Source organism: Penicillium canescens, assembly GCF_028828765.1.
Source record: "Penicillium canescens strain IBT 15451 chromosome Unknown utg000001l_segment0_segment0, whole genome shotgun sequence".
Classification (NCBI taxonomy): domain Eukaryota; kingdom Fungi; phylum Ascomycota; class Eurotiomycetes; order Eurotiales; family Aspergillaceae; genus Penicillium; species Penicillium canescens.
The window spans coordinates 1,431,959-1,456,457 of NW_026703963.1; the positions used below are offsets into that span (position 1 = coordinate 1,431,959).

Here is a 24,499-nt window from a genome sequence, read left to right on the forward strand (position 1 = left end):
CTTGTCGAAAGATTGCAAAAATAACAAAATTGGCTTAAATTGAAGATCACCGGTGGCTGCCACATCTGTATAATGAACTTCATGACTCGAATTGGGCTCATGTCCCCTGTTTCTTTCGCCCTAGTCAGTGAATCATTAGCGGCCGTCCTTCCAAAACGGAACAATACCATCACTGTCCCAGATGGTGTAACTTATTCCAATAATGTTATTTGTACACCAACCTCATGGACTGATATCGTGTCCTTTTTCCTGGGCAACTACGTAGCCCATGCGGCGACAGTCATCAATTTTCCCGGAGAGCCAGCGGTCATCACCACAGTGAATATGATCTTAGCCATTCTTTTCCCCTGCATGGGCGCTAGCCGGGGAGTGCTGGCCATCATTAGGAGGGGAGCTCTACACAAAGATCCTCTCAAGCGGGCGCTTCAATCTAGAGCATTATGCATGGTTGTGCGATCCCGAGAATGGAATCCGATACCTTCGCAGTCTGTGCGCTCATTATCGATAATGCCTATGTCATCCGATGTGAACGAACTCTACCCGTTCCCATACGTGAAAATCGGTATGTTTTGGTCATTTTATTCACCGGAGTTTCTTGCTAAGATTGAGTAGCCCGGAATAAAAACAACTTTGAGGAAGAGATCAAGAAGCTGTGAGCTGAAGCGGTCATCTTAAACTAAGTATTTCTGCTCACATTGTTCGTCTAGGGAGGCATATACCGGCTTGTTTGAATTCAATGTCTGCAACCCTCCGTGGCTTGTACAGGAAGGTACCCCATTCCATGTCGTGCCCCCACGCTACACAATCTCCGGAACTTGTGACCTTCCTCCTGGTTACGAATTGGCTTATGTTCCATCGACCGCCGTCGTAGAGCCTCTCTCGATCGCAGAACGACTTCGCTTCAATGGCCAAGATCCACAAAATATATCGTCGATATATAGCTTTGGGCCGCCGTTGATTGCACTAATTCAAATAGTCTATGCGTCGGTCACTATATACCAGTCTCGCGGTAATCAAGTGGACACATATGGGTACGCTGCATTTGGATTTACTGTTATACCGTATTTGATCATGTCGACCGTCAATCTGCTCGGCAATATAGTCACCCACAGTTACCCATCAATCTACCTTGTTCATACTGAACTGATGGATGAAGCAAGTCACCGCGGAGGTATTTTCGCTGGCGTTGTTGCAACCCTCAAAAGCGAGCCACTTTCAGTAAACAACATGTTCGTTTTCTCGGGCTTATGCCAACGTCGCCAAGGGTACCTGTGGGAGTTTGAAGTGGGAAAGTTGTATCGCCCTGGCGAAATCGAACCGGACGGTCCAATGGAAAGGAGACCTAGGAACTTTTCCTATCCAATACGCGCAACCGGCAATGGTATTTCTGACGCTGTTGCTCCATCATCCAGCGAATCACTTTCATCGCAGGATGAAGAAGCCAAATCTCGACTCATCATCGTCTGTCCAACCTGTTACAACTTCAAAGTCAGGTTCACAAGATTGCTTCCACCCCAGGTCTCTACTCCAGCCATGTTCATTTCATCTTTGCCCCTGGTAGCTATCGGTGCACTCTCGCATTTTAAGGCTGGCTCAAGCACTGTGGCCCAAAGGGTTTGGATCTTGGGATCCACTGTCTTGAGAATGGTTAATGTCACCAACCCAATGTTCGCGGACTGGATCATTCGCACCACCATCGATAATCCTGCCCTGGCAAAACTTCGTGGACTGAACTTGGCCGACCCACGAGAAGAGAAGTATTTCTATTTGGATTTTGGTCTCTTTTTCCTTCTGATTCTACTTTTGTGCGTGATAACCGCTCCAACAATCGGTCAATTCGTTGTGGTTGGACAGATGCTTAACGAGTATGGTTCGTGCTCACAGCTTCAAAAATTGGGAGTGTAGCACTATATGAGGTATTGGTCAAGGTGTCTGTCGGTATTCATGTACTTTTCTACAATGCTTTAGGGCCTTATACTGTATTGTTACTACACGCATAAATGTCTTACACAAATATCTGTCGTCAACAGTCTTGGACCATAAGTCCTTTCACACCTCTACCTTTATATAGTCGACATGATCAACCTACCAGTTTCAAACCACTACAACCAGACACTCTTGAAAATGGGTAAAAAGTTGTGGGAAAAGGAAGGCAAAAGCAGGGGAAAAACAACGCATGAAACAGTACACTTGCTCCGAGGCTATCGTGTCGAGACTGTGCATTACTTTATGGTACTGTATACACATTTATGACCCCCTTTTGTAGCATTATAATTGAGTCTACGTCGATGTGCTATTATGCTAATAGATCGACCTCAGTTGTTGTTCCATTTAGATAGATGAGATTCCCGATTAGCCAGACGATATGGCAGAATGGAAGCAAAATACATGTATCTTGATTCATAACAAATAATTCATTCTTGTTATCATTATGGGCTACGTGGCCCAAACCGTAAATTGCAGTCTAAAACAGACTGATGCAGATAAATATGCCGGTCAAATATGATGCGCACGTCCAAGTGACCTAGCCAGGGCGGCTAGGGACCGTAGAAGGAAGGGGATGTAAACAACTCAAATGGTCTCCATCAAGTAGAAAGGCAAAAAAAACTTCATTGATAGAGCATTTACTCAGCCGCCTCGTGCATGCGGACAGTGACCAGATCAGCAGGCGAGCTGGTCAAAGTCAAGCCGTAACGAATCTGCTGGTCGGGGTTCACATCCTCGATCTGATCGAAGCGCTGCAAAAGTCGAACAATGACATAGCCAGCCTCGGTAAGAGCGAACTGTTGACCAATGCAGATGCGAGGGCCACCGTTGAAGGGGATGTATTCCCAGCCGGCCTTGCGGTTGGCCCAGCGATCAGGCTTGAATTCGCGGGCATCGGGGCCCCAGAGATCCTTACGGCGTTGCATGACATGGGTGGTATAGATAACGGACTGGCCCTTGCGAACGTAGACGGGGTCTTGGCCGTCAGGACCACCACCGCGAGGGATGGTAGTATCGCGGGTAGCACTGCGGCGGTTGAATGGGACTACGGGGTAGAGACGGAGGACCTCGTTCATGACATACTGCAGGTACTGGCAAGACTTGAGGGCAGCAAATGTGACGTTTTGCGGGTTAGAGTAGGTGCCAAACGTGGAGATGATGGTTTCACGAAGCTTGGCGAAAACTTCGGGGTTGCGGGCAAGTAGGAGGGTGGTCCAGCTGAGGAGGGAGGCAGTAGTATCGCGGCCAGCCAGGAGGATGTTCAGGAGTTGGGAGCGTAGCTCGATTGGGTCCCGGGTTACTTCCAGAAGGGCGTCGAGGAACACATAGGGGGTCTTTCCCTTTTCGGTGTCCTTCTTTTCATTGTCGGCAGCTCGCAGAGCGGTTGCAACAACCTTGTCAACAAAGGCTTGGACTTGCTTGTCTGAAATCTTGCTTTGCTTGGTCTCAGCGAGGAAGGGAAGTTTCTCAAAGCGGCCGCGCTGCGCGCAGATGAATTGCGAGTAGTCAAAGTGGCCGGCGAAAGAATCCTCGGGTCTGTTCAAGCCGTTCAGGGCACCAAGTTGGCTCTCTACACTTTCACCGAACAGGAACTCTGTGGCAGAATCGATAGTGAGGCGGAAGAAGATAGTCTGAATGTCGGTGGGAGCTGTCCAGCCGTTAGCTGCGACAGGCAGCGCCTGCATGGCCTTTTGCACATGTTCTTCCTCCAAATCCAACTGACTGATTTGCTCCCGGGTGAACTGAGGTCGTAGCAGACCTCGGGAACGAGACCAATCCTCACCATCGGCAGTGAACTACATTCGGTTAGTACCCACACCGAGCGGGAAGAAGTTATCATGTGACTTACAATACCAGTGCCGAGCAAAGGGTGCAAAGCTCTCCGACGAGAATCACCGAGTTCGAACTCCTTGAATTGTGTTGCTAGCACGGCCTGGATATTTTTGGGGTCGATAGTAAAAATGCCATCACGACCGAGATTGCGGATCATAAAGGTAGTGACGAAGCGGTTCTCCTGCTCGGCCATAACTTCAAAGCGCTTCTCAGCCAAGTCTGGCACGGTGTTTTCCTTGGCTGCTGCCAGAGACTGCTTCAGAGTGTCGATTCCAAAAGGATCCTTGCAAGGATACACGGGCAGACTGCCACAGCCCAGCTTTTTGGCATTGCGCGAGTGCTGCCATGAGTTGATCACCATACGGATAACCTGCAGCACGACGGCCGCGGCCGCAAAACCCACGATGAACGTCAGGGCCATATTGGTGTGTGATTTTGTTCAAGGAGAGACCCGAGGTTTTGCAAGGGCATGAGGTGGGTTATATGGATGAATGCAGCATTACAGGCAGAGTGGGGACACATCCGGAACACAGTAAGATTCAGTCAAGATCGTCAATGTCGGGAGCCAATGAAATGCACAACGGAGGTCAGAGTCGATGAGCGGTCGGAGTTCGCACTGATTTCTGTCGCTGAGCCGATCGATCTCGGACCCCTTACTTGGTGAGTCCAAGACAGAAAAGATCTCGGAGTCCACAGGTTTCACCTTCGGAGACACCGCCAGGTTGCAAGTCTTTGTATCCACAGAGATCTGGAGTTCGTACCCATAAAATAATCTTGATGTTCGCGCCACAGTCGGTGGGTTACGCCCTTTGGCCTCGGTCGCACCCAAGGGGAGGTCTGTGGGGTGTGAAAACACGAAGCGGAATTCGGAATTCACAGACTGCATATACTCCGTACACTGTGCACAAATCAGAATAACTTCAGAATAACTTTACATTTGTTCTGCAAAGAAGTATAGATGAAGTCATGGGGCGATGTCATATCATGCGGGCCACCCCTGTCGATGTTTGCATTAGTGTAGTTGCGGCTTGGCCACTGCCGAGGTGATGAGTGATCAAAAAATCACAGGATGAGGAGTTCTTTGATTACTTGTCAACTTTCTAACTCTGACCATCTCAGCTCAACCCGATGCAGAAACATGAGAATTCCTCGGACATGCTATCAGACATGCTCTCATCGAGATCCTACCTGGACTTGTCCCCTGAGCGGCCACAGGATCTCCCCAGACGGGAACTAGACCCCGAAATTAAACATGAACCGGAGCGCAATCTAAGGCCGCGGAACAAGCGAGCCCCTAAAGCACCGGAGATGGCCGACCAACTAGCCATCAACAGGGAATCGGCAGCTCCGGATCGTCCCGCTCGGAAACGAGGTCGGCCAAGACTGGAGACGGTCAAGGATGCAGCTGCCATTGAGGTAGGTTGCGATATAATCTCTTTAAGGTCCACCTCGCTGACTCCAACAGGAACGTCGTCTACAGATCCGGCGTGCCCAGCGCACATACAGATTAAGAAAGGAGTCAACTATCCAGTCTCTCAAATCTCGCGTCGATGGGCTAGAACGGACCTTGAAGAACGTGTCTGATCTACTCAGCGCCGCCGATCAAAATGCAGCTGGTCACCAAGGCGGCGCACTCACGGCAAAGCCGGGTATCAACTATCTGGCTCGCGCACGGGAATTGGTCCTAGCAGAAATCCAAAACACCCGTTCTACTCCAGATGAAGAGATTGAGCAAGCCGGCAGATCATCGAGGGATATCTTCGGATACCAAGTCTCACATGCGTCAAACGACACGGTGGCACATCCCCAAAAGAAGGACTACCCTTCATACTCCAACCGCGCCAGATCCCCCTCTCCATTAATTAACCGTATCCTCCCGGTAACAACAATATACACATACAGCCACCAAGAATCCAATCTCTCGCGACGCCTGCACAGATTCTGTCTCGAGCATACCTACCGCTGGCTCACAGATGCTCGCACTGACCCAGCACTATTGGGTCGCGTCTTCGGACTGGTACCTTGCATCCAGGACATGCCGGGTATAAGACGTAGTTTCCGGCGCACGCTGCAGTCTGAGATTGGAAGTACGCTGGAAACTACCAAGCTCCCTTTCTACACGCTCGGCGGAGCAGGAAAGCATTTCCCCCGTAAGGGGAGAGATGGAATGCCCATTTACCCGGAGAATAGTCGAAGACCTGGCAAGATTCTGCGGAGGATGGTGAGGATTCTGCAGCGTGGTGGGATTCAGGATTGGGATGAGGATTGGAGTGGGGACCGGGAGCCCGGGGTTGCAGGACTGGGCCACGGGAAGGTGGAGATGGATAGGGAAGAGAGGATCCGTTCGTTGGATCTGGATGGTGAGTGGTTTGATTGCCATGATATACAGGGTTATCTGGAGCACCGGGGTCTTGCGCTTGATGGATCAGCGCTGAGGTTAGAAGTACCCGCTGCTCTGGTTGGGCATTTGCATGGGTTCTCGCCAGATCGGTCTGTGTCGAGTTTATACACTTCTCCCGAAGAGGTTTCAGTTGACCGGGCCACATCAGTGTCAAGTCCGTCTCCTTACATGCTGGACATGGAGTGTTTCTTCAATCGTGAGTCACCATCTATATTCTTTTTCTTTCGTCAAGATATACTCACACATCACCAGTCCTCCTGGCCAACCTACGAATCCTTGGTCGCGCTCCAGGCTTCCGAGTGTGGGATGTTGACGCTGCATTGCGAGCCGCCATATACCGACGCCCCTTCAGCTAGCAAAGGCGTACGGAGAACAGCGTATAACCTGCAACTATATCACGCCGCCGCATTGATCAAAGCATTATTGAATGCCAAGAAATTAGAGAGTTGAACTCCATCACTGGCATTGTTCTGGGTATAGTGTAAATTCGGAAAAGCGGTGTAAAAAGGCAACAAAAAAGAAAAGCAACAACAAAACCCACAAAGACCCCCAACACGTCACATTACATCTGATCATGATCCCAGCAACCTCATCATGTTCTCAGTATGCGCATGTCGGTATCGTTGGTCACGTATAGTAGATCAAATCGAGATAGAAGCCGTCAAATCGTGAACTGTTTAACAGCAAATTTCCATGCACTCGCAGCAGGCAAGACCGGCGCAACTATTTAACGCGTTAGTTTCATTTTTACCCCCTCGAGATGCGACTTCGATAGACGGTATAACCGGGTGTGATAAATATCTTACATTCCGCAGCAACAACCACCGGCGCCACCTCCACGCAGCTGCATTTGCTCTTGGCTAGTCTAGATGCGACAAGTGTTAATTTTGGTTTTTGGAACTGTATCAGAAAAGATATTGCACATACGGGCTGCTCAGAAACAACGGCCTGGTTGCTTGAAGGGGCAGCGGGGCTGATGGGCTGCATGGTGACGGTGTTGGGGTTCCAGGTACCCTCAGTAGGGGTCTGATCGTTGATCTGAGTAGACTTGAAGAGGTTGAAGTTGAACATGGTGACAGAGTGTCGTAGAGTTGTAGTATAATTTGAGACGAGTGTATGCGACAGGTAATATGAGCCAGGAAAAAGTCAAAAACAGGAGAGAAGGAGACTATATGTACTTTAAGAATGTGGAGGATCAGCTCCTAAAATACAATGAAACAACTACGGTACAATTAGCGCCCGACACTCATTCGGGACCCGTATGCATGGGACTTTGTCACACATGCCTACACTCCAGCGCTGTACGTATGCGCTATGCTCGTACACTAGTTTCAGTGGACTAATCAGAATGATGCTGCCTGCTGACTGCGGCCGAGCTATGAACAACGCAGTGAGGCTTTGCACACATACGTAGTCCACTTTAGACTTGTTGATGTTCTATATTTATTAACCAGGACTTTTTGCATACAGAAGCAGAACGCACAGCCTCATTCACGCACCCTAGTCCATCCATCTTCAAGCATCATGAAACTGGCTCAGCCCTAAGTTCTTCAGCCCTGCCGCGCGAGGGTGGGCTGCCAAGAGTCTTGGCAAAACACTTGTATCGACGATGTAACGAGGAGATCACAGTGGTTCAAATGTTGGCATAAAAGATTGTATGCATTAATACCAAGGCTGTTTGATTTGTGCATATATACGTAGATAAAATATGTGTCGCTTCTCCTTGTCTTCTTACAGCTTCGAGAGGACACCATCTGGCTGCAAAACTGAAAGATAACATTTTTGAATCTCGCCGATCGTTCGGCACCTGCTTCCGATCAGTAAAGAAAAATTCAAAAATCATCATACGAGCATTCCACTTACCCGGCCAGTGCCATGGTGATACGCAACTCCTGGCGCAGAATTCGGATCGCCAGTTCAACTCCTTCTTGTCCGTTATACTGTCAAAGTTTAGTTATGATCAATACCACCAAAACAGGGGAAATCGTACAGCCAAACCCCAGCAGGGGATCCTTCCCATAAAACAGAAGTCCGCTCCCAGAGCTAGAGCTTTGAAGATATCCGAACCTCGACGGATTCCACCATCAACTGCAATCGGGATCCGGTCTTTTGCTACCGGCGCACAGGCACGAAGGGCGTCCAATGTCGAAGGCATGCCATCTAGCTGGCGGCCTCCGTGGTTTGAGACGACAATTCCGTCGACACTATATTTGATAGCTAGCTCTACGTCTTCGGGAGAGGTTACTGTCATAGCAAAGCGTTAGTGGATCATCCATCTGAACACAGAGAAAGGAGAAGAAGGAGTGAACATACCACCCTTGAGCCAGATCTTCAGAGAAGTATGCTGTCTCAACCAAGGAATCGTGCTTTCCCAGTCCAGACTGGGATCTACTAAACGTCAATTATCTGTCCTGCACATATGACACATACACCTCTTCATCCGTCGCAATCAAACATACCATAATCAGTGCGGTCAGAAGTATCGCCGCCGTGACTCAGAATATTCGGCCAAGACATATCTTCCGGAATGCGATACTCATGGCGGTATTCATTCAACCGTTTTCCCAAAACGGGTACATCAACTGACAGAAAGAGTGCCTTGTATCCAGCCTCTGCAATACCAAACCATGTCAGTCCAATATACAACGAGACATGATTGAGGTTGACCGTTAAAGGTCAGCCTCAGCAGAAAAACATACTCTCAGCCCGCTCCAAAAGCTGAATCGTAAGTGACCGATCCCGGAGCACGCACATCTGCATCACATATGGATTACCCGTTCCCTGCGCGGCAACATCTTCGAGAGGATAATTTGAGTACGAGGATAGACCCATGACGAGGCCGTATTTCGCCGCTGCACGTGAGGTTGCGAGTTCACCGTCTGAGTGGGCTAGTTTCATTGATGCGGCGGGACTGAAGCCGAATGGGAGGGAGACCTGGTGAATGAATTGTCAGATGTGATCGTGATCGAGGTTGGATTGCATTGGTCAATTCGTGAGGAAAGCGGACGCACCTTGCTACCAAGAATCTCTGTGCTGGTGTCGATTTTGTCAACATTTTTTAGGATTCGGGGGCGGATCTTGTATCGATCATAGGCGGTTTCATTCTCGTTGAGACTATATGGGAAGAAATGTTAGGAATGGAGACTGGTAGTTCGCTTGTAAGTTTCCATACGTGATCAAATCCATAGCTCCTTCATTGTAATAGTCTATCGGAGTCAGCGTTGTCTGTAGCAATCACAATCGTCGTAGTCACTCACCTCTAACCATCGGAGCCAGCCGACTACTCCCTAATCTCTTCAGATCAGCAATGCAGCACACATCTTTGTGAAAAGACTCTCCACGGTGCGCCATTGTTGCGCTGGGTGTAGGGTGTGGACGAACTGAACTTGGAGATAGAAAGAGACGACGGCAGCACGACTCAAATAAGATTCGCAGCAACCCAAGCTAACCTCAAGGCGAGACTCCTTTTTTTTTTTTACCAAATACAGCTATGCACCATTAACTGCCCTTTTGCTATAGATTGAATGTTGGTTTCCTATCTTGGATTTCCCCACGGGCGATCGTCGGAACCGCCTGCCTGGTCGAGAGAATGTAACATTGAGGATTTCTAGTCGCACACGACTTTTAGAAAGCTGTTGTCCGAAAGGAACTTTGGTTTGAAATCATATGATATGGCGCGCATTTTTCTGTAGGTGGTCCGATATTTGTTTGAGTCGCTCTGCTAATTGCTTTTTTATAGTACTGGCGCCTCGGGCTACATCGGTGGTGATGTCTCGCATCTCCTTAGGACGACACATCCCGAATATGAGTGTCGGGTTTCGATGCGAGATGTATCCAAAGCCACTACCCTTACACAGGCTTATCCAGATGTCCGCATCGTCTTGGGTATCTTGGCTCCTCGTTTCTCGAGGAGGCTAGCCAGACGGATATAGTTGTTCGTAAGCCATCCCCGGTAACAACATCGAGCATTACTAATGTACAAAGACGCTGCAAGTTCGAGTCATATCAGAAGTATCAAGGCATCACACGTGGCCTAGCTAAGTGAGCAGTGTCGAAGCCTGGTGAGATTAAGCCAGCAGAGAACCTGGTAGATGATGGTCACTGACAATTAGTAGGATACTGGATCCAGATATCTGGAGCGAGCGTAATGTCAATTTCAGACATCGTCAACGGTCGCTTCAGCGAGGCATCTGACCAGGTGTTTAGTGATGTCGATGGCGCCGATGAGGTCTGCGAGATCATCCACCTAAACTCATCCAGGCAGGTTGTTGACGACTTCATTCCCAACTTGACATTCCCACCTATCATCTACGGCCAAGGAAGAGGTATCCTCAAGCAACGCACTGTTCAAATTCCCGAGCTTGCTCCGGTGGCCATCCAAATTTGGGCAGCGGTTCAAGTCAGCAAGGAGGGAGTACCTGGAGCAGTCCTTACCATCTCCGATGTGAGTGATGTGTTCTTAAAACTAGTTGAGAACGCCGTCATGGGCGAAAATGGCAACGGCAAGATGTGGAACAAGGAGGGCTTGTATTTTGTCGGAAGTGGCAGACTGGTATGTCTTCAACACCTTGGTTTACATATCAAAATTAATGCTAAAATGAAATCTCGCAGCTCATCGCGGAGGTCGCATACAGGCAGATTCCACCATCATTCAAAGCCCGAGCCCGAACGAGGGCAATGAATTATCGGTCACGCGAACGTGTTGTGGGGTACCAATGCACAGCAGCACTCACAACGTGCCTCTCAAGTACTTGGATGGACACCCGGCGGTCTCTCATTGCAGGAGGAGATTCCGACGACAGTGAAGGATGAGGCAATTGGTTTCTTGGCGGTAAGATAAGATAGCAATTCACCAGTTAGGAAGGCGTTTCCGAGCTTTGCGGGGTTGGCCCATCTCCATGTTTTCTATCAATATGCGGAAATGACATCTATTGCAATATATCTATTTTCGTCATGGTTACAAAGAGACAACGTCCTCATCGGTCGCATGTGCTCGGAGGTTGCAGCACATGCAGGCGCCGGCATGTCAAATGTGACCAGAAACGGCCCGTTTGTCGGACCTGTCGGGCCCTCGGAGTGACATGCGAGGGATTCTCCGATCAAGTGCTTTGGATGCGCACTGATAGTAGCGAGGAGGCTGAGGGACCTCGTCGGGGTACTAGGCGGCATCTATACACAGGTAAATCGTCCGATCAAGGATTATCGTCTGATATTAATTCATGCTATAGAACAATCCAGACTGTCTATGAGCGCTGCTCTCGGATCTGATCTAATATCTGGATCTATTGATGCGTCTTTGGCCGAGGTCGACTCGAGACTCAGAGACCCGGAACGTTCACTTGATGGTGATATTGTGATCGGACCTTTTGCGGTCCTCGACTTCTCTACTACGCCAGAAAAACCACAGCCACTGCAAGAATTACATGAAGTCGAACCTAACCAGGTTGAGTCTGAAGTATCATCTGGGATTGTGGCTGACCAAATTGATACCGTGGTGTCAGAAGACATACAAGGTCCCAGTCCTTCCTCAATCCTAGATTCCCTATCCCATATCGATGACTTCCTCCACTGGTCTGATCTGTTGAGCTTCAGTCCAGATCAGAACAGATTTGCTATGAATGGTGCATCGACTATATCAAATGATCTAACTTTCGATATAAGCCAAGAAATGGGATTGCTCCCAGCGGACTCGACCATGAATGACGAGCTGCTCCGGATGTTCACACCCCAGCAGACACCAGCAGATCCCATACCAATGGATATTGATGCTTTGAATGATACCCCGTGTCTTTTGAAACACTTCCAAGATATTGTCATCCCACAAATAATGGCAATCCCATGTCTGCAGAAATCACCTTGGAAGATTCTGAATGTTCCAGCGGCTGTAGTCACTTATGGTGACTCAACCTTCCTCGGGACGGAGAAAATTAGCCATGCTAGGCTTGCGAACTTGTATGGCTTACTTGCATGCTCGGCCATCCATCTTGTTCTCAATCCCTCGACAATATCGACCAAACCACCCGAGTATTGGTGGCCGGTTGCCAATCAGGCGTACCAACAAGCCAAGGACCATATGCAAATCTCGCTACAGTCTGAAACTCACGGTCTAAAAAAGGCAAAATACAAAGATCAGCTAATGGCTGCCTGTATTCTTATTCAGTTCACAGTGAGTAACCTTTTCGAGACTCTCTGAATAGCACTAACTCGTTTAGATAATGTCCGGTCAGCAACAGCATGCTCGATGTTTCATGATTGATGCAGAGCGGTTATTACGGCTTCGGGGGCTATCAAAGACACGAATATCAAAGAAGGCCCGACTTCTACATCATGTCTATACTTGGCTACGAATCGTCGGCGAAAGCACTTTCGTTCTACATGACTACAATATATCCTCCTCCTCCCTCGAAGCTCTTGGCTCTCGATTCAAATCACATCGGTCAAGCGCTACACGGCCCTCCGATACAACGATTACCAAGGAACCAAACCCCCGCCTCGATGACTTCCTTCGCCTTGAAACACAAAACTCAGATAATGATCTTAACATCGATGAACCGAAAGATAAAACCTCTGGACTTCACGACATTCATCTCCAAGATTCACGAAGCTACCCTGAGACATTATACAAACAGATCTATGGTATCCCGGAAACATGGCTTAGCCTGGTATCACAGACTACCAGACTCGCGAATGTGTTAGAGACATTCCGCACAGCACGTGAGTCAGGCAAGAATGTCAACTTCGAAGCATGGGACGCTCTACAGCGACGCAGCATGCGCTTGGAAAACATGATCTGCTCTTTCAGTCTGGGTCGCACGAGGGGTGGAGTCTTGGAACTTCATGCCGACTCCAAACCGCACAGTCATATGGTGGAAGCATTGAATGCAGCCCTGGTGATCTTCTTCTACCGAAGGATCAGACAAACCCATCCAGCTGCTCTTCAAGGTCATGTTGACAATGTCATTGCTGCGTTGGATTCATGCAGTGCGGCCATTGCACCAGATAATCCCACTGGTCCGGGGACGGCATGGCCACTGTTCATTGCAGGATGCGAGGCCATGTCATCGTCAAGACGAGAGGCTATAACAAGCTTGTTGGACAGAGCAAGTTCTGTTTGCGGATTTGCTGCCTTTGCAAGCGCTAGAAACATCATTTCTGAAGTATGGCGCAGGCAAGATGAGCACCTTACTGCCAATCGAGGTGATTTAATGCCATCATGGGTTGATACTGTGAAGGAAGGACAGATATGGCCCTTATTTTGTTGATTTTACTAGCGATTTACTTTTCTTGACTATGTATATATCTCTAACGTTACATTCGATAATTATTTACGGCAACAAAACAATGTTTTACAAATACTTACTCATATAGAAAGATACAGAGTATGCAATGGAGAACGCTTTCATTTCACATATTGAAATTTCGCTGGCTATGTATCATTATTCTGAAAATATTAATATAGCAAATCCCGAAGAAAGTCGTGATTATTTGTGATACCCCCAGGGTTCACATTCGAGAATGCTCCGTCTTCCATGTTTTGCTTGAACTAGTCAGTGCTGCTGGAGCCTATTGAATTGAAGATCTGGCCTCCTCATCAGAGACATCAGGCTGGGGTTTCGGCTTGACACTCCTCCAGCGAATCCCGAGAGAGAGGAGCAATGCAACGGCAGCAACACTGGTTGCGACGTAGAACGTTCGGGTGATCGCGTAGTTGTATGCATGCAAGACGCCTGGAATATGCTCTGCGGAAACCACGCTCCTCGCTTCGGCGGAGCCTGCACTGAGAATTTTCTCTATCTCATGGCCCTCAAATCCCCAACTGTCCAGTCGCGAGACAAGTTTGTTCTCAAAGATAGCCTCAGCAATGGCGAGGTTCACGGAAGCGCCGAAGAATTGGAAGCATTGCAATAATGAAGTGCCGACAGGAATATCTTCTGGCTTGAGGACTGTTTGTGTCGCAACATAGGGCATTGAGAGAGTCATCCCCACACCAATGCCTTGGAGAACTTGGAATGGGATCCACTGCTGGTGGGGAGTGCTTTGAGAGAAGGTAGAGAAGAGTCCCGTTGCTATGCTCATCAGGCCCGTTCCAAGGAGCATGTAGGGATTTGGGTATCCAAGATACTTGAGTGAGGCACCTGTCAGGGTTGCAGAGAGGACATCCGACAGCGCTAAAGGGAGGTACATAACTCCGGATTTCGTGGGCGAGGCTCCTTTGATGACCTGGAACCATTCTGGAAGGTAGTAGATCGAAATGTAAACAGCACCCATGGCGAAGAACTCGCTGAAACAGGAGAAGAACATCGTACGCTCAGTGATCAGACGCGGCGGAATCATGGCATTGTCACCCCGTCGTATTTGCCAGAAAGCAAAGACAACACCAAGACCCACACCTCCAATGAAGAGGCCAATGATGGTGGCACTCTTCCAAGCGTGTTCGGTCCCTCCCCATTGAAGAGCCAAAAAGATCATGATGATGGCGGGAGCGAAAAGGAAAGCGCCGAGAAAGTCCAAGTTTTCCAGTCTACTAAGAACAGACGGAGCTTTCGTTGAGTTGTGCGGAGGTGGTTTGAAAAAGAAAACCAGTGACAAGATAGTGACAGCACCGATGGGGAGATTGATCCAGAAGCACCACCGCCACGTCACATGCTCTGTGAATGTACCACCTAACACGGGTCCAATTATGGTGGCAATGCCGAAGGTTGACTGAAGGATTCCAATATAGAAGGGTCGCTTGACCAGCGGGATGGAAACCGCGACAATACAGAAGGCTCCTGTAAAGCAACCTGCTGCCCCAATTCCGGCTATAGCGCGCCCGATTATGAACATAGGACTATTGACAGCAAGGGCACAGAGCAATGAGCCGAGCTCGAAGACGGCAAGACATCCGAGGAACATGCCCTAATACTGTTAATGAGCTTTCCATCTCCAATTAGAATTAGAAGATTGGGAATATCTCACCTTCATTGCAAAATTTGCAAACAGTTTACCTGCGATAGGCTGCAAAGCGCACATCGCAAAGGAGTATGCACTTCCATACCAGCCAATATCACCGGTGCTTTTGAATTGTGACGTGATCCGAGGTATAGCAGTGGCAATAATTGAAGAATCCAGTGACATGAGGAAAATAGAAAGACCAAGTCCAGTGATGACCAGGAATAGTGGAATTCCGGTCAGCTCGTAGGCGCTCGCATCGTCTGCGCCAGAGTCGCTGTTGCCAGTCGACAGGCTGTTTTCCTCGGGGAGGCGTAGACCCTCGATGGGATCTTTCTCAGCCATTTGGTCTGGTTTTTAAGAGGGCTATATGGTTGAATTGAAAGACATCAACAATGGAGACGACAACATTATATACTGAGTGAACCATATAGTTGATCCCCACCCCCAAATAAAGCTAAACCGGTTTGGGCTTAGCGCAATTGAATCAAGGTGAGTCATGATGGCTCAAGGTGCATCATTGGTCCGCAGCTACTTTCTAAGGGAGGCTGACATATTTTTAGTTAGCACCCATGGGCCTACCTTTATAAGGACTATATAACCTACAACGGGATAAATATTCGAGCATCTACATAATTATTTACAAAACTACGCTTAGTTTACTTTTTATTACAATTAGGTATTAGTACAAGGTCAAGGTGGGAAAGGCAAACACCAAACATTTCATTACTATACGGATGCTGAATACGTCAACAGCACTTAGGCTTGTGAGACTAGCTAGTTATATCTGGCTACTTTAACCCTTTCCTCACGCGTTCTTCTTGGCCTTTGCTTGGCCAAGCTTGAAAATACTCGACCTGGCCTCTTCCTTGTCCAGCCCAGCCCCCTTCAACAAGGTACTATCAAATACATTCCTTGGTCCCACAGCGTTCAAAAACCAAACCAAGAAGGCATTAGAACCTTTCCAAATCGAGGCACTCTTCCCACTGATAACTTCGTCTACAACTTCACGGGCGAACTGGGCCGGCCCCATCGTCTTTGCAAGGTGAGTAGCTGTTCGTGCCTTTACAGAATCCTCCACCACGCGGTAAATACTCTCCGGCCCAAAATTGACATTGTCCGCCGCCATCAATGGGGTCGATACCTCTCCCATGTACAAGGTTTTGACTTTGAGGCCAAGCGGCTGCAACTCGAGTCGAAGAGTGTCCGAGTAGGATGCCACAGCCGCTTTGCTAGCGTTGTAAGCGGAAGCGAATGGATTCGGGACGCGCGCTAGGACAGAGGCGACATTAACTATTATTGGCGAAAAGTCTGCAGTCACTCCGGCGAGCAGGAGAGGGGTGAAGGCAGTAGTCACTTCCATGAGGCCAAAAACGTTCGTGTTGAAGAGTGCACGCACGCGGGCGGGATCTGCCTCAACAGCGGGTGCTTCGTAAACTAGGGTGCGAGCAGCGTTAATTCCGGTGCAAAACCCTGCAGTCGATTAATCTGGAGATAACCTACGAGTGCCCGCATTGTTGAAAAGTATGTCCAAGGAACCTCCTGTACGACGAGAAATTTCTGTCGCTAGAGTCTCGATACTTCTCGCGTCGGTGACATCGAGAGTGAGAGTCTCAATATTCTTTTCCTGTAGGTTGGCCAAAGTCTTCAGCGATCTGGCGGTCGCAAAGACGCGGAAGCCCTTAGAGGCAAACTGCAGGGCTAGGGCGTTACCGGCACCCCCTTGGGAACATCTAGCGAGTGGATGGTTAGGTCAGGGAGTATGGAGGGAGTGAATGATCTCAGCGCACCCGGTGATCAGGATTGACCTTTGCTTTGAGTCCGACATATTGAGGTGAAACGAGGCCAATTATGAAGCATTAACCGTACAGCGCCTGCTTATATATTTTGACTAGTATCAAGCACGAGGACCTCCAGGTATAATCTAGGATATGGGAACAAGACGGGCTGATTATTAAACACTTTAACTTACTATCAGCCACCCAGCCGATTTGCCTCGACTCCGGCCCACCACGGATCTCCCGAGATCCTCTGCGTCCGTCATATTCGGTTGAGTTATTTAACCATTCCGTAGCGACTCCACACTAACTTTTACAAGTCGGCAAGATAGTTGCTCCATTCCCACCGCAGATCACAGACGGCATTCTTAAAGTTTTCCGGCATTTGCCCCTCTCGCAACCGAAAGCATGTCGAGTTGACCTTTTCTATAAGTACAAGAACCTGCTACTCTTCAGCGTATCCTTTTATTTCTTCGTTGCGCACCGGCACATCATGAAGGCTCTTATTTCCAATCGCAACATTGTCACCAGGTTTGTCAACCTCGTCTGTAGCAAATCAGTCGGTGGCCAAGGAGGACAGGTCAAGGATATTCCCATTCCTACAATCTCGCCAGACGATATTCTCGTCAAAGTCAAGGCGGTCGCGTTGAATCCGACGGATTTCAAGCACCTGGATTTCATTTCTCCTCCTCACTCAATTATAGGCTGCGACTATGCCGGTGTGGTCCAACAGGTCGGCAGCGCTGTCAAGTCAGGATGGAAACCCGGCGATCGCGTCGCGGGCGCTGTGCACGGCGGCCTTTTTCCCAACAAGGGCGCTTTTGCCGAGTACTTGGTTGTCGACTCGGATTTGGCTTGGAGGATTCCTGATGAAATGAGCGACACGGACGCCACCACTTACGGCGTCTCAGCCGTGACTGCCATGTTGACCCTCAATGTCCGTCATGGCCTCCCCTTCATCCAAGGTGATGATGCAGCCCTTGGAGATGAGGCGATCTTCATCTATGCTGGAGCCACTAGCGCTGGACTGTTTCACATCCAGCTTGCAAAGGCAGCAGGGTATAGAGTTGTTACTACGGCCTCGCCGCGTTCATTCGATCTTGTCAAGGCGTACGGCGCCTCTGCAGTGTTTGACTACAACTCGGCAACCGTCGCAGCAGATGTTGTCAAGGCGTATCCTAAGATCTCGAAGGCCGTCGATTGTTTCTCCGAAGGGAAATCAACTTCTGTATGTGCAGAAGTACTAAGAAATAATGGTGGTACGGTGATAACGCTATTGCCCAATGGCAAGTCAAGCGTTCCTGGCGTGGCGTACGACCTGGTAATGGCGTATACGGTGTTTGGTCACCCTTTTCAGTGGCTACCACCAGTTGGCCCAAAGTTCGAGGCCAGGCCAGCCGACCGCGAAGCTCTTGTCCGCTTTTACAAGGTCCTTCCAACAATCACACATGTCTTGAAACCGATTCCTACTGTCAAGCAAAAGGAAGGGTTTGAGGGTATTTTCGATGGATTGAACAAACTACGAGCAGGCGCTGTAGCCGGGGGCAAGCTAGTAGTGCCTTTTCCAGCTTAGCTTAGTATAGCGTTGTATTATACAAAGTGAGACGAATCAAAATCGAGTCAGAGAAACTTAGTACCACAACTATAATAGAGCTTGACTGTGCGTGGGTCGATCAGGTCAATTACCAAAGGCATAGGAACACTGATCGACTTTCGGGCTATTACCGCCACGACGTATACTTGCCAAACCCGAAGGAATTACGCAATCTTCCTCTGAAATACAACAAATAAAGTTGAGGCTTCAGAATTGAAGAATTTGTCAGACCGTGAGATGCCTGTATACTAGCACTGAGGGAACCAATTGGCAGGATCGATTGAGAAAATTGAGGAACTGTCAAGAGAGACTGAACCTGCAAATAGACTATTGCTTTACATCACCGCCTGCGTTTTGGTAATGTCAAGGTATCTAATCTCGACTGATTTCAGCGAGAAGATCACGCGAAACGCTGCCGCATTGGAGACCTATCGGTAGATTTCAAAAGCGTCAATTATGTCTCGTATATCGAAAGTTCTAGATGTCCTACGCATCTCGGAAGCAGTTATTGTGGAGCAAGCCGCGGCGCAGTTATTGTGCCGTGCCCGGGATAGTAACCACAATTGAAGTAGCCTATGGAATTTCTGCATTTAACCAACGGTAAGGAGGGGTGTTTATTCCCGCAGCTTGATTATTAATCATGAACTTCCGAGGTCTCTGAGGGGGAAACGGAGTAGAGATTTCTGTAGACGGGCCTTGATGATAGGTTCTTTCGTAGTCTACACCTGACTGTGAAGGTGTGTAACACTAGTTAGTTAACTAGTTAACCTTATCAGCAAATGAGCTGCGTATCCCAAAGGACCATAGTAAATGCGATAAACTACAACGTGCTGGAATATTTGATTTATTGGGCAGACAGATTACCCGATGGATGCTTTGACTGATCCATGGATAGTCTCATTGCTTAAGTAAGAATAGTACACATCATACCTAGGTAGAAGCGAGATTAAAGTTGAACGTCGGCTGGGATGATAACTCGTGATGAACATTCGAGTATAACGTTATAACCAAGAAGTTACTTGTTAGCTCTATGGCAGTCGGGTCTCTTAGGGCTAGTGGCCATATCCGATTTTTGCCTATAGTGCTATTAATAATACTCGTATTCCATACATAATCCCGTATATTAGAAAATAGCTATACATATAAACTATCTCGGGTACATTTCCTGCACCTCTACGGCCGATCAGAAAGTAGCTCTTCAAACTTTTATATCTCTACCTCACCACCTTGTCTACTAACCTATTTCCCCTACCGAGCTGGCCACCCCACCAAAAATGCTACCATTGAATTGCAAAAGTTTGCACCACAACGCTATATAATTAAAAATGAAGCTATTCAGACCTCCCTGGGCACCTATATCTCTTATGTCTAGGCGTTTTACAAAGACTGTATCGCTATAGCCTCCTCTCATTGGCAGGATTCGGCGTCGGGGATGAACCGCCATCACCACCTAGGCCTACTTCATCGGCTATTCCTAGACCTAATACTACCTCCATAGCCTCCAGCACTGACATGCCAACTTTATAAGCTATTGGCTTCCTTATACGCTTCTTTTTTTGGGTGGTTCTCGTATTAGTGGCGCGTAATTCTTGGTTTTCCTAGCATAATTTGGTAAAACTGCTCAGTTTGAACTTGGTACATTATCGTCATTTGGCTCCCTGAGTACACACTTGAGTCCACACACGTGCTCGCATATTACACATTGCTTGTCCAGGCAATTTTAAGTATCGATATGAACTTTCTTGGTGATTGGGCCTGAACCAGATTTAGGTATGGTTATAGAAAGAATGCCGTCTTTCAACTGGGCGCGCGTATTCTCCTGGTCGATGGCGGTTGGAAAATTAAAGGTTCGTCTAAATTCTCCAGTCGACCGCTCGCACACCCACCACGAGCCTTCACTAGAGCAAGACTCGCGCGAATTATGACCTTTCACATTGACATGATGTGAATCTTCGAATTCTATATCAATATCACTAGGCTGAACTCCAGGGAGTTCTCCCTCAAGGTAATACGCATCGTCTGTTTCGCGCATGTCAAAGGATGGAGAGTATGCCCAAACTCGGGATCCGGAGCGATTTGTCAATAAGCGGTCATAGTCGTCAAGAAGTTTGCCCACACCAGTGCGGGATCCTTTCGGCAGAGAGGGGACCAACGACACATTTCTGCAATTGTAGGCACGAACAAGAGCGTCAAGTGGCTTTCGCCGGACGCACTGTGTGGAGCTGATGGTAGGCAAACAGAAACGTGAAATACACTTGACGTCTCTCGACGACATTGTTAGGATAAATCGAAAGGATTAGTTGCATAGCAACTGCAGCAAAGCACGTCGTTATATACCGTGTTACTTGCAGGCCATGATGTAATATGTAATGTATCGAGCGATAACGGTTGGCGACGTCCACGTTGTGGCGAGCTTGATCGTAAGGATCGGTCCATATTCCTGGAATACCTTTGCCAATTCATGTGATTAAAATCCCAAAAAATCCCTGGAACGACATCATCCGCAGCCTGGACCAGCCTAGGCATTTATACGCTAACCCGCTCGGATGGCGGCACCATAACAGATGACGTATACACCTTCCGAATGCTACGTCAATCGTTGGGTCATCACATGTAAATGCATTTAGAAGTGTAATATTAGTGGTAGCCCGAAGTATGTTGTGTATAAATCAGTACCGGCTAACTAGGTACGAATTTGTTGGCTAGATGGTTAAATCAGCTTACTGGACGATGTGCCGGCCACCACAAGTACACCCGCGTATATGTATTTCGCAAGACTTACCCTACTGTGACTCTCGAAACGTAAAGCTTCTCCTCGTAACCATCTAACAAGTAACAGAAACGGAAGATGTCCTTGGCTCAGCATGTTACCCAAGCAGAAGGCTTCGACTTCGAAGGCTCTAACAGCTCTAATCCATATTCGACCAATGAAGGCATATGTGAAAGCGCAACGCCTGGCTTCCAGACGTCTGCAAGCAATGGGGATCAAGAGTGGCGCTTCATGGATTTCGCTCCAGCTGATTCAACTTCCGAAGAACCTCATATCGCTGCATACAAAGTACCATTTGCAAAACGATGCGGTATGTTCCAGAAAGTATACTGTTATTTAAGGTAGCACTAACCATATTGATCTAGCTCAAGTGGCAACTGGAGCGGTAGCGTGCTGGCTATCCGCCGGTATCGTGTTTGGCTTTGCTGCTTTGAAGCCCGTGCTGATCGCTGAAGGAATATATAGCGGTCTCTGTGAGTCGAACGTGACAGTCGGCGTCGGCAACGATCAAACAGGCCGCGGAGCAATCTGCGCAGAACAAGATCTACGCTTAAATCTTTTCTTCATTGTCGCTTCTGTGACCACTAATGTTTCGTCTCTGCTGGCTGGCTGGGCTCTAGATCGGTACGGCCGACGCGCCTGTTGGGTTTCAGCCTGCTTGTCTCTGATAGTTGGCTCTCTGTTAATGAGCGGTTCGTTTGCACTTCGCGGATTAGATGGATATCTTCTTGGGAATGTATTCCTTGCGCTAGGGGGGCTTTCGTCTTTGTCCCCAGCTTCCAGCTCGCGCATGCGTTCCCAAAGCACTCGGGCGCTATAGTTGCTATGGTCACCGGCGCTTTCGATGCATCCGCTGCTATATTTCTTCTCTATAGCTTGGTCTACGACGCCACTGACGGGAACTTTACTATCAGGAAGTTTTTCCTAAGTTATACAATTGTTCCCGCTCTTATTCTTACCGCTGAGTTTATCTACATGCCACCGCACTCCTATCACACCATCACCGAGTTGGAGTGTAAAATTGATAAAGCCAAGGACGATAGCCGTGATGTCCACGAATCCGACGAAGACATACACGTCGCTGATGACTTGTTCAGGGTACGCAGCGCCCGCGCAGATTACCGCAAGGCTACCCTACATGAAATTGAGAATATTGCTGGTGATGCTCACCAAAGGGAAGAACGGATGAAAACACTTCAGGAACGACAGAGGGTTAGTGGCGTATGGGGTGTTTTACACGGTGCACCAGCCCGTAAACAAATGCTCAGTTTCTGGTTCATTCTCATTTTATTGCTCACTGCCCTTCTAATGTTGCGTATGAACTACTTCATCGCCACTATACGAGCACAGTACCTATACATGTTGGGCTCCGAAGATGTCTCGGCGTCCATAAATCGCCTGTTTGACATTGCTTTGCCCATCGGAGGTATTGCCTCAACCCCGGTTATTGGGGTTTTGCTCAACTCCCTAAGTGTGGCAGTGTTATTTTGCCTTCTAACGGTCTTGATTGTTGTCATTGGCGTTTTCAACTGTCTGCCCTACCTCTGGTCAGCCTACGTTACCGTTGTCATGTTCGTGATTTTCAGGCCTTTGTATTATTCTTCTGTCTCGTAAGTTCTCTGTTCCATGCCCTAGCTTGCCTTCTAACGCACGTGCAGTGACTATGTTACCAAAGTTTTCGGTTTCGCTTCATTCGGGAGAATCTATGGAACTGTGGTGTGTGTTTCAGGAATATTCTGCCTTATCCAGTCAGAGCTGGACGCCGTTACCCGGTTCGCTCTTGACGGCAACCCGATTCCTATCACCATTGCACTTACTGCTGCAGGAGCATTCTTCAGTGCTACATTGGCAGTGTTTGTGGCGGTTAAGGGCCGAAAATTTGTTGCTGGAGTGGAAGCAGGACCGGGTGATCATGATGAGCGAGAACGGTGTCTGCCAGCGGCTGGAGCGGGATATGGGACTATCTAACTATAGTCCTGAAGATGCATCCATCTGGTCAAGTTCGCTCAGGGTTGACTCATGCTCAGAATATTTCCTGGCTCAATGCAGCAAGCCAATGTAGGCAGCTTGCAGCAGTAGTCATTGCTACTACTTTTTCTGGGCATCTAGTCAAGATTTTTTGATTTCTTTCCGCTGCATTTTTAGCTAAAGGTTTTAGCTGTATATTTCGTAGGTCAAATGTAGGTATAGACTTCAATGAAATAGTAGAGACGCGGTCACGACAGTGAAATACATGTCAGTTCACAGTTCACAGTTCACCTGCCTACCGAATTGAGGAAAGTTGTTCTATATAAGGAACGAGAAGCAAATGTCGCACGGCCGCGCATCATTCTCCAACCGTTGCCACAAGCGACCGGCTTCGCGGCGGCCTGAGGCAACGACACAAGTTCACGCGGTAGTCTCAGACACAGCGGCATCGCCCCTGCTTGCTTTGCCCACGGCCAGTTTTGTGAATTATAACTTGTCAGCGGAGCGGGCTGACATTCGGGTGAGCTCCGTGACGAAGGACTGGCTCCAAAATGCACTGGAAATGAGGTTAGCTGCCACCTCATAGCTTGGACCAGATCAACGCTCATACCGGGTGTATTTGAAAACGTATTTGTCGAGCTTGGCGAACGTAAAGGCGCGCTCCCATCATCCATGGTGACAGCTTCTCTATATGCACTCGCCAGCTCGTCCGAGCTCCAAGGTTTAAATATTATGCTGCCATTCAGACTCTGTGCAGCACCTGCAAACTCAGACAGACACAAAGCACCATGACGTTTCTGCTGAGACGCGATGTCCTCATAAGCCACCATTTTCATCCCGTCACGCGTGGAAGACACGAATGCAATCATTGGATACGGCGTAATGAGCTCATCAATATTAACTGATTTGTGAAGGAAGTCGATATGCGTATATTCAACGGTGCCAAACTTGCCGTTAACGCGGCCAACTAATGTGTCAAGTCGCATTCTGTGTCTGGTATCGATTTCTGATGTGAAAACAGAACCAGATGCTGGAAGCGATGAGGCTCTTCGACTCCTTGGTAACAGCGACTGCTTTAAGAATAAGCCTATCCTCCTTGTCCTAGACAAACTGGACTTGTATGGAGTTCCCCCACTGGGTTTAAGCTCGGCCGGATGGAACGGATTCCTGTCATTACTGCAACTGACCTGCGTATTGCAAGCAATCTTTGGGAGCCTTTTCATGACTGTTTGCTTCGG

General features: G+C 48.4%; 13 protein-coding genes across 13 annotated transcripts; 7 read left to right on the top strand and 6 right to left on the bottom strand.

Moving 5' to 3' along the window:
- Positions 1-507: 507 nt before the first annotated feature.
- Positions 508-1,905, top strand: N7446_000542 (uncharacterized protein; the record flags this gene model as incomplete). The annotated part of the gene is made up of 3 exons (XM_058509309.1): positions 508-562; positions 613-652; positions 708-1,905. 3 exons carry the CDS (start codon positions 508-510, stop codon positions 1,903-1,905), a joined length of 1,293 nt encoding a protein of 430 aa, XP_058378288.1.
- A 719-nt stretch (positions 1,906-2,624) lies between these two features.
- N7446_000543 (cytochrome P450) lies at positions 2,625-4,240 on the bottom strand (the record flags this gene model as incomplete). Its single annotated transcript, XM_058509310.1, has 2 exons — positions 2,625-3,782; positions 3,836-4,240. 2 exons carry the CDS (start codon positions 4,238-4,240, stop codon positions 2,625-2,627), a joined length of 1,563 nt encoding a protein of 520 aa, XP_058378289.1.
- A 746-nt stretch (positions 4,241-4,986) lies between these two features.
- On the top strand, positions 4,987-6,576 carry N7446_000544 (bZIP transcription factor; the record flags this gene model as incomplete). The annotated part of the gene is made up of 3 exons (XM_058509311.1): positions 4,987-5,235; positions 5,285-6,416; positions 6,473-6,576. 3 exons carry the CDS (start codon positions 4,987-4,989, stop codon positions 6,574-6,576), a joined length of 1,485 nt encoding a protein of 494 aa, XP_058378290.1.
- Positions 6,577-6,897: 321 nt separating this feature from the next.
- N7446_000545 (uncharacterized protein) lies at positions 6,898-7,291 on the bottom strand (the record flags this gene model as incomplete). The annotated part of the gene is made up of 3 exons (XM_058509312.1): positions 6,898-6,943; positions 7,027-7,085; positions 7,148-7,291. The coding sequence occupies 3 exons, from the start codon at positions 7,289-7,291 to the stop codon at positions 6,898-6,900; spliced, it is 249 nt and encodes an 82-aa protein (XP_058378291.1).
- Positions 7,292-7,951: 660 nt separating this feature from the next.
- Positions 7,952-9,571, bottom strand: N7446_000546 (alpha-hydroxy acid oxidase; the record flags this gene model as incomplete). Its single annotated transcript, XM_058509313.1, has 9 exons — positions 7,952-8,027; positions 8,084-8,160; positions 8,211-8,464; positions 8,534-8,608; positions 8,680-8,832; positions 8,920-9,154; positions 9,232-9,334; positions 9,393-9,426; positions 9,478-9,571. 9 exons carry the CDS (start codon positions 9,569-9,571, stop codon positions 7,952-7,954), a joined length of 1,101 nt encoding a protein of 366 aa, XP_058378292.1.
- Positions 9,572-10,367: 796 nt separating this feature from the next.
- N7446_000547 (uncharacterized protein) lies at positions 10,368-11,032 on the top strand (the record flags this gene model as incomplete). The annotated part of the gene is made up of 2 exons (XM_058509314.1): positions 10,368-10,772; positions 10,832-11,032. 2 exons carry the CDS (start codon positions 10,368-10,370, stop codon positions 11,030-11,032), a joined length of 606 nt encoding a protein of 201 aa, XP_058378293.1.
- A 300-nt stretch (positions 11,033-11,332) lies between these two features.
- Positions 11,333-13,482, top strand: N7446_000548 (uncharacterized protein; the record flags this gene model as incomplete). The annotated part of the gene is made up of 3 exons (XM_058509315.1): positions 11,333-11,399; positions 11,449-12,386; positions 12,433-13,482. 3 exons carry the CDS (start codon positions 11,333-11,335, stop codon positions 13,480-13,482), a joined length of 2,055 nt encoding a protein of 684 aa, XP_058378294.1.
- A 301-nt stretch (positions 13,483-13,783) lies between these two features.
- N7446_000549 (MDR family MFS transporter) lies at positions 13,784-15,496 on the bottom strand (the record flags this gene model as incomplete). Its single annotated transcript, XM_058509316.1, has 2 exons — positions 13,784-15,118; positions 15,179-15,496. The coding sequence occupies 2 exons, from the start codon at positions 15,494-15,496 to the stop codon at positions 13,784-13,786; spliced, it is 1,653 nt and encodes a 550-aa protein (XP_058378295.1).
- A 463-nt stretch (positions 15,497-15,959) lies between these two features.
- On the bottom strand, positions 15,960-16,979 carry N7446_000550 (uncharacterized protein; the record flags this gene model as incomplete). Its single annotated transcript, XM_058509317.1, has 3 exons — positions 15,960-16,588; positions 16,655-16,884; positions 16,942-16,979. 3 exons carry the CDS (start codon positions 16,977-16,979, stop codon positions 15,960-15,962), a joined length of 897 nt encoding a protein of 298 aa, XP_058378296.1.
- A 443-nt stretch (positions 16,980-17,422) lies between these two features.
- On the top strand, positions 17,423-18,502 carry N7446_000551 (zinc-binding alcohol dehydrogenase family protein; the record flags this gene model as incomplete). Its single annotated transcript, XM_058509318.1, has 1 exon — positions 17,423-18,502. The coding sequence occupies one exon, from the start codon at positions 17,423-17,425 to the stop codon at positions 18,500-18,502; it is 1,080 nt and encodes a 359-aa protein (XP_058378297.1).
- A 1,741-nt stretch (positions 18,503-20,243) lies between these two features.
- On the bottom strand, positions 20,244-20,798 carry N7446_000552 (Hsp20/alpha crystallin family protein; the record flags this gene model as incomplete). Its single annotated transcript, XM_058509319.1, has 1 exon — positions 20,244-20,798. One exon carries the CDS (start codon positions 20,796-20,798, stop codon positions 20,244-20,246), a length of 555 nt encoding a protein of 184 aa, XP_058378298.1.
- A 496-nt stretch (positions 20,799-21,294) lies between these two features.
- N7446_000553 (MFS transporter) lies at positions 21,295-22,113 on the top strand (the record flags this gene model as incomplete). The annotated part of the gene is made up of 2 exons (XM_058509320.1): positions 21,295-21,603; positions 21,659-22,113. The coding sequence occupies exons 1-2, from the start codon at positions 21,372-21,374 to the stop codon at positions 22,111-22,113; spliced, it is 687 nt and encodes a 228-aa protein (XP_058378299.1). The 5' UTR covers positions 21,295-21,371.
- Positions 22,114-22,118: 5 nt separating this feature from the next.
- N7446_000554 (major facilitator superfamily transporter) lies at positions 22,119-23,539 on the top strand (the record flags this gene model as incomplete). Its single annotated transcript, XM_058509321.1, has 2 exons — positions 22,119-22,903; positions 22,952-23,539. 2 exons carry the CDS (start codon positions 22,119-22,121, stop codon positions 23,259-23,261), a joined length of 1,095 nt encoding a protein of 364 aa, XP_058378300.1. The 3' UTR covers positions 23,262-23,539.
- Between the last annotated feature and the right edge of the window lie 960 nt (positions 23,540-24,499).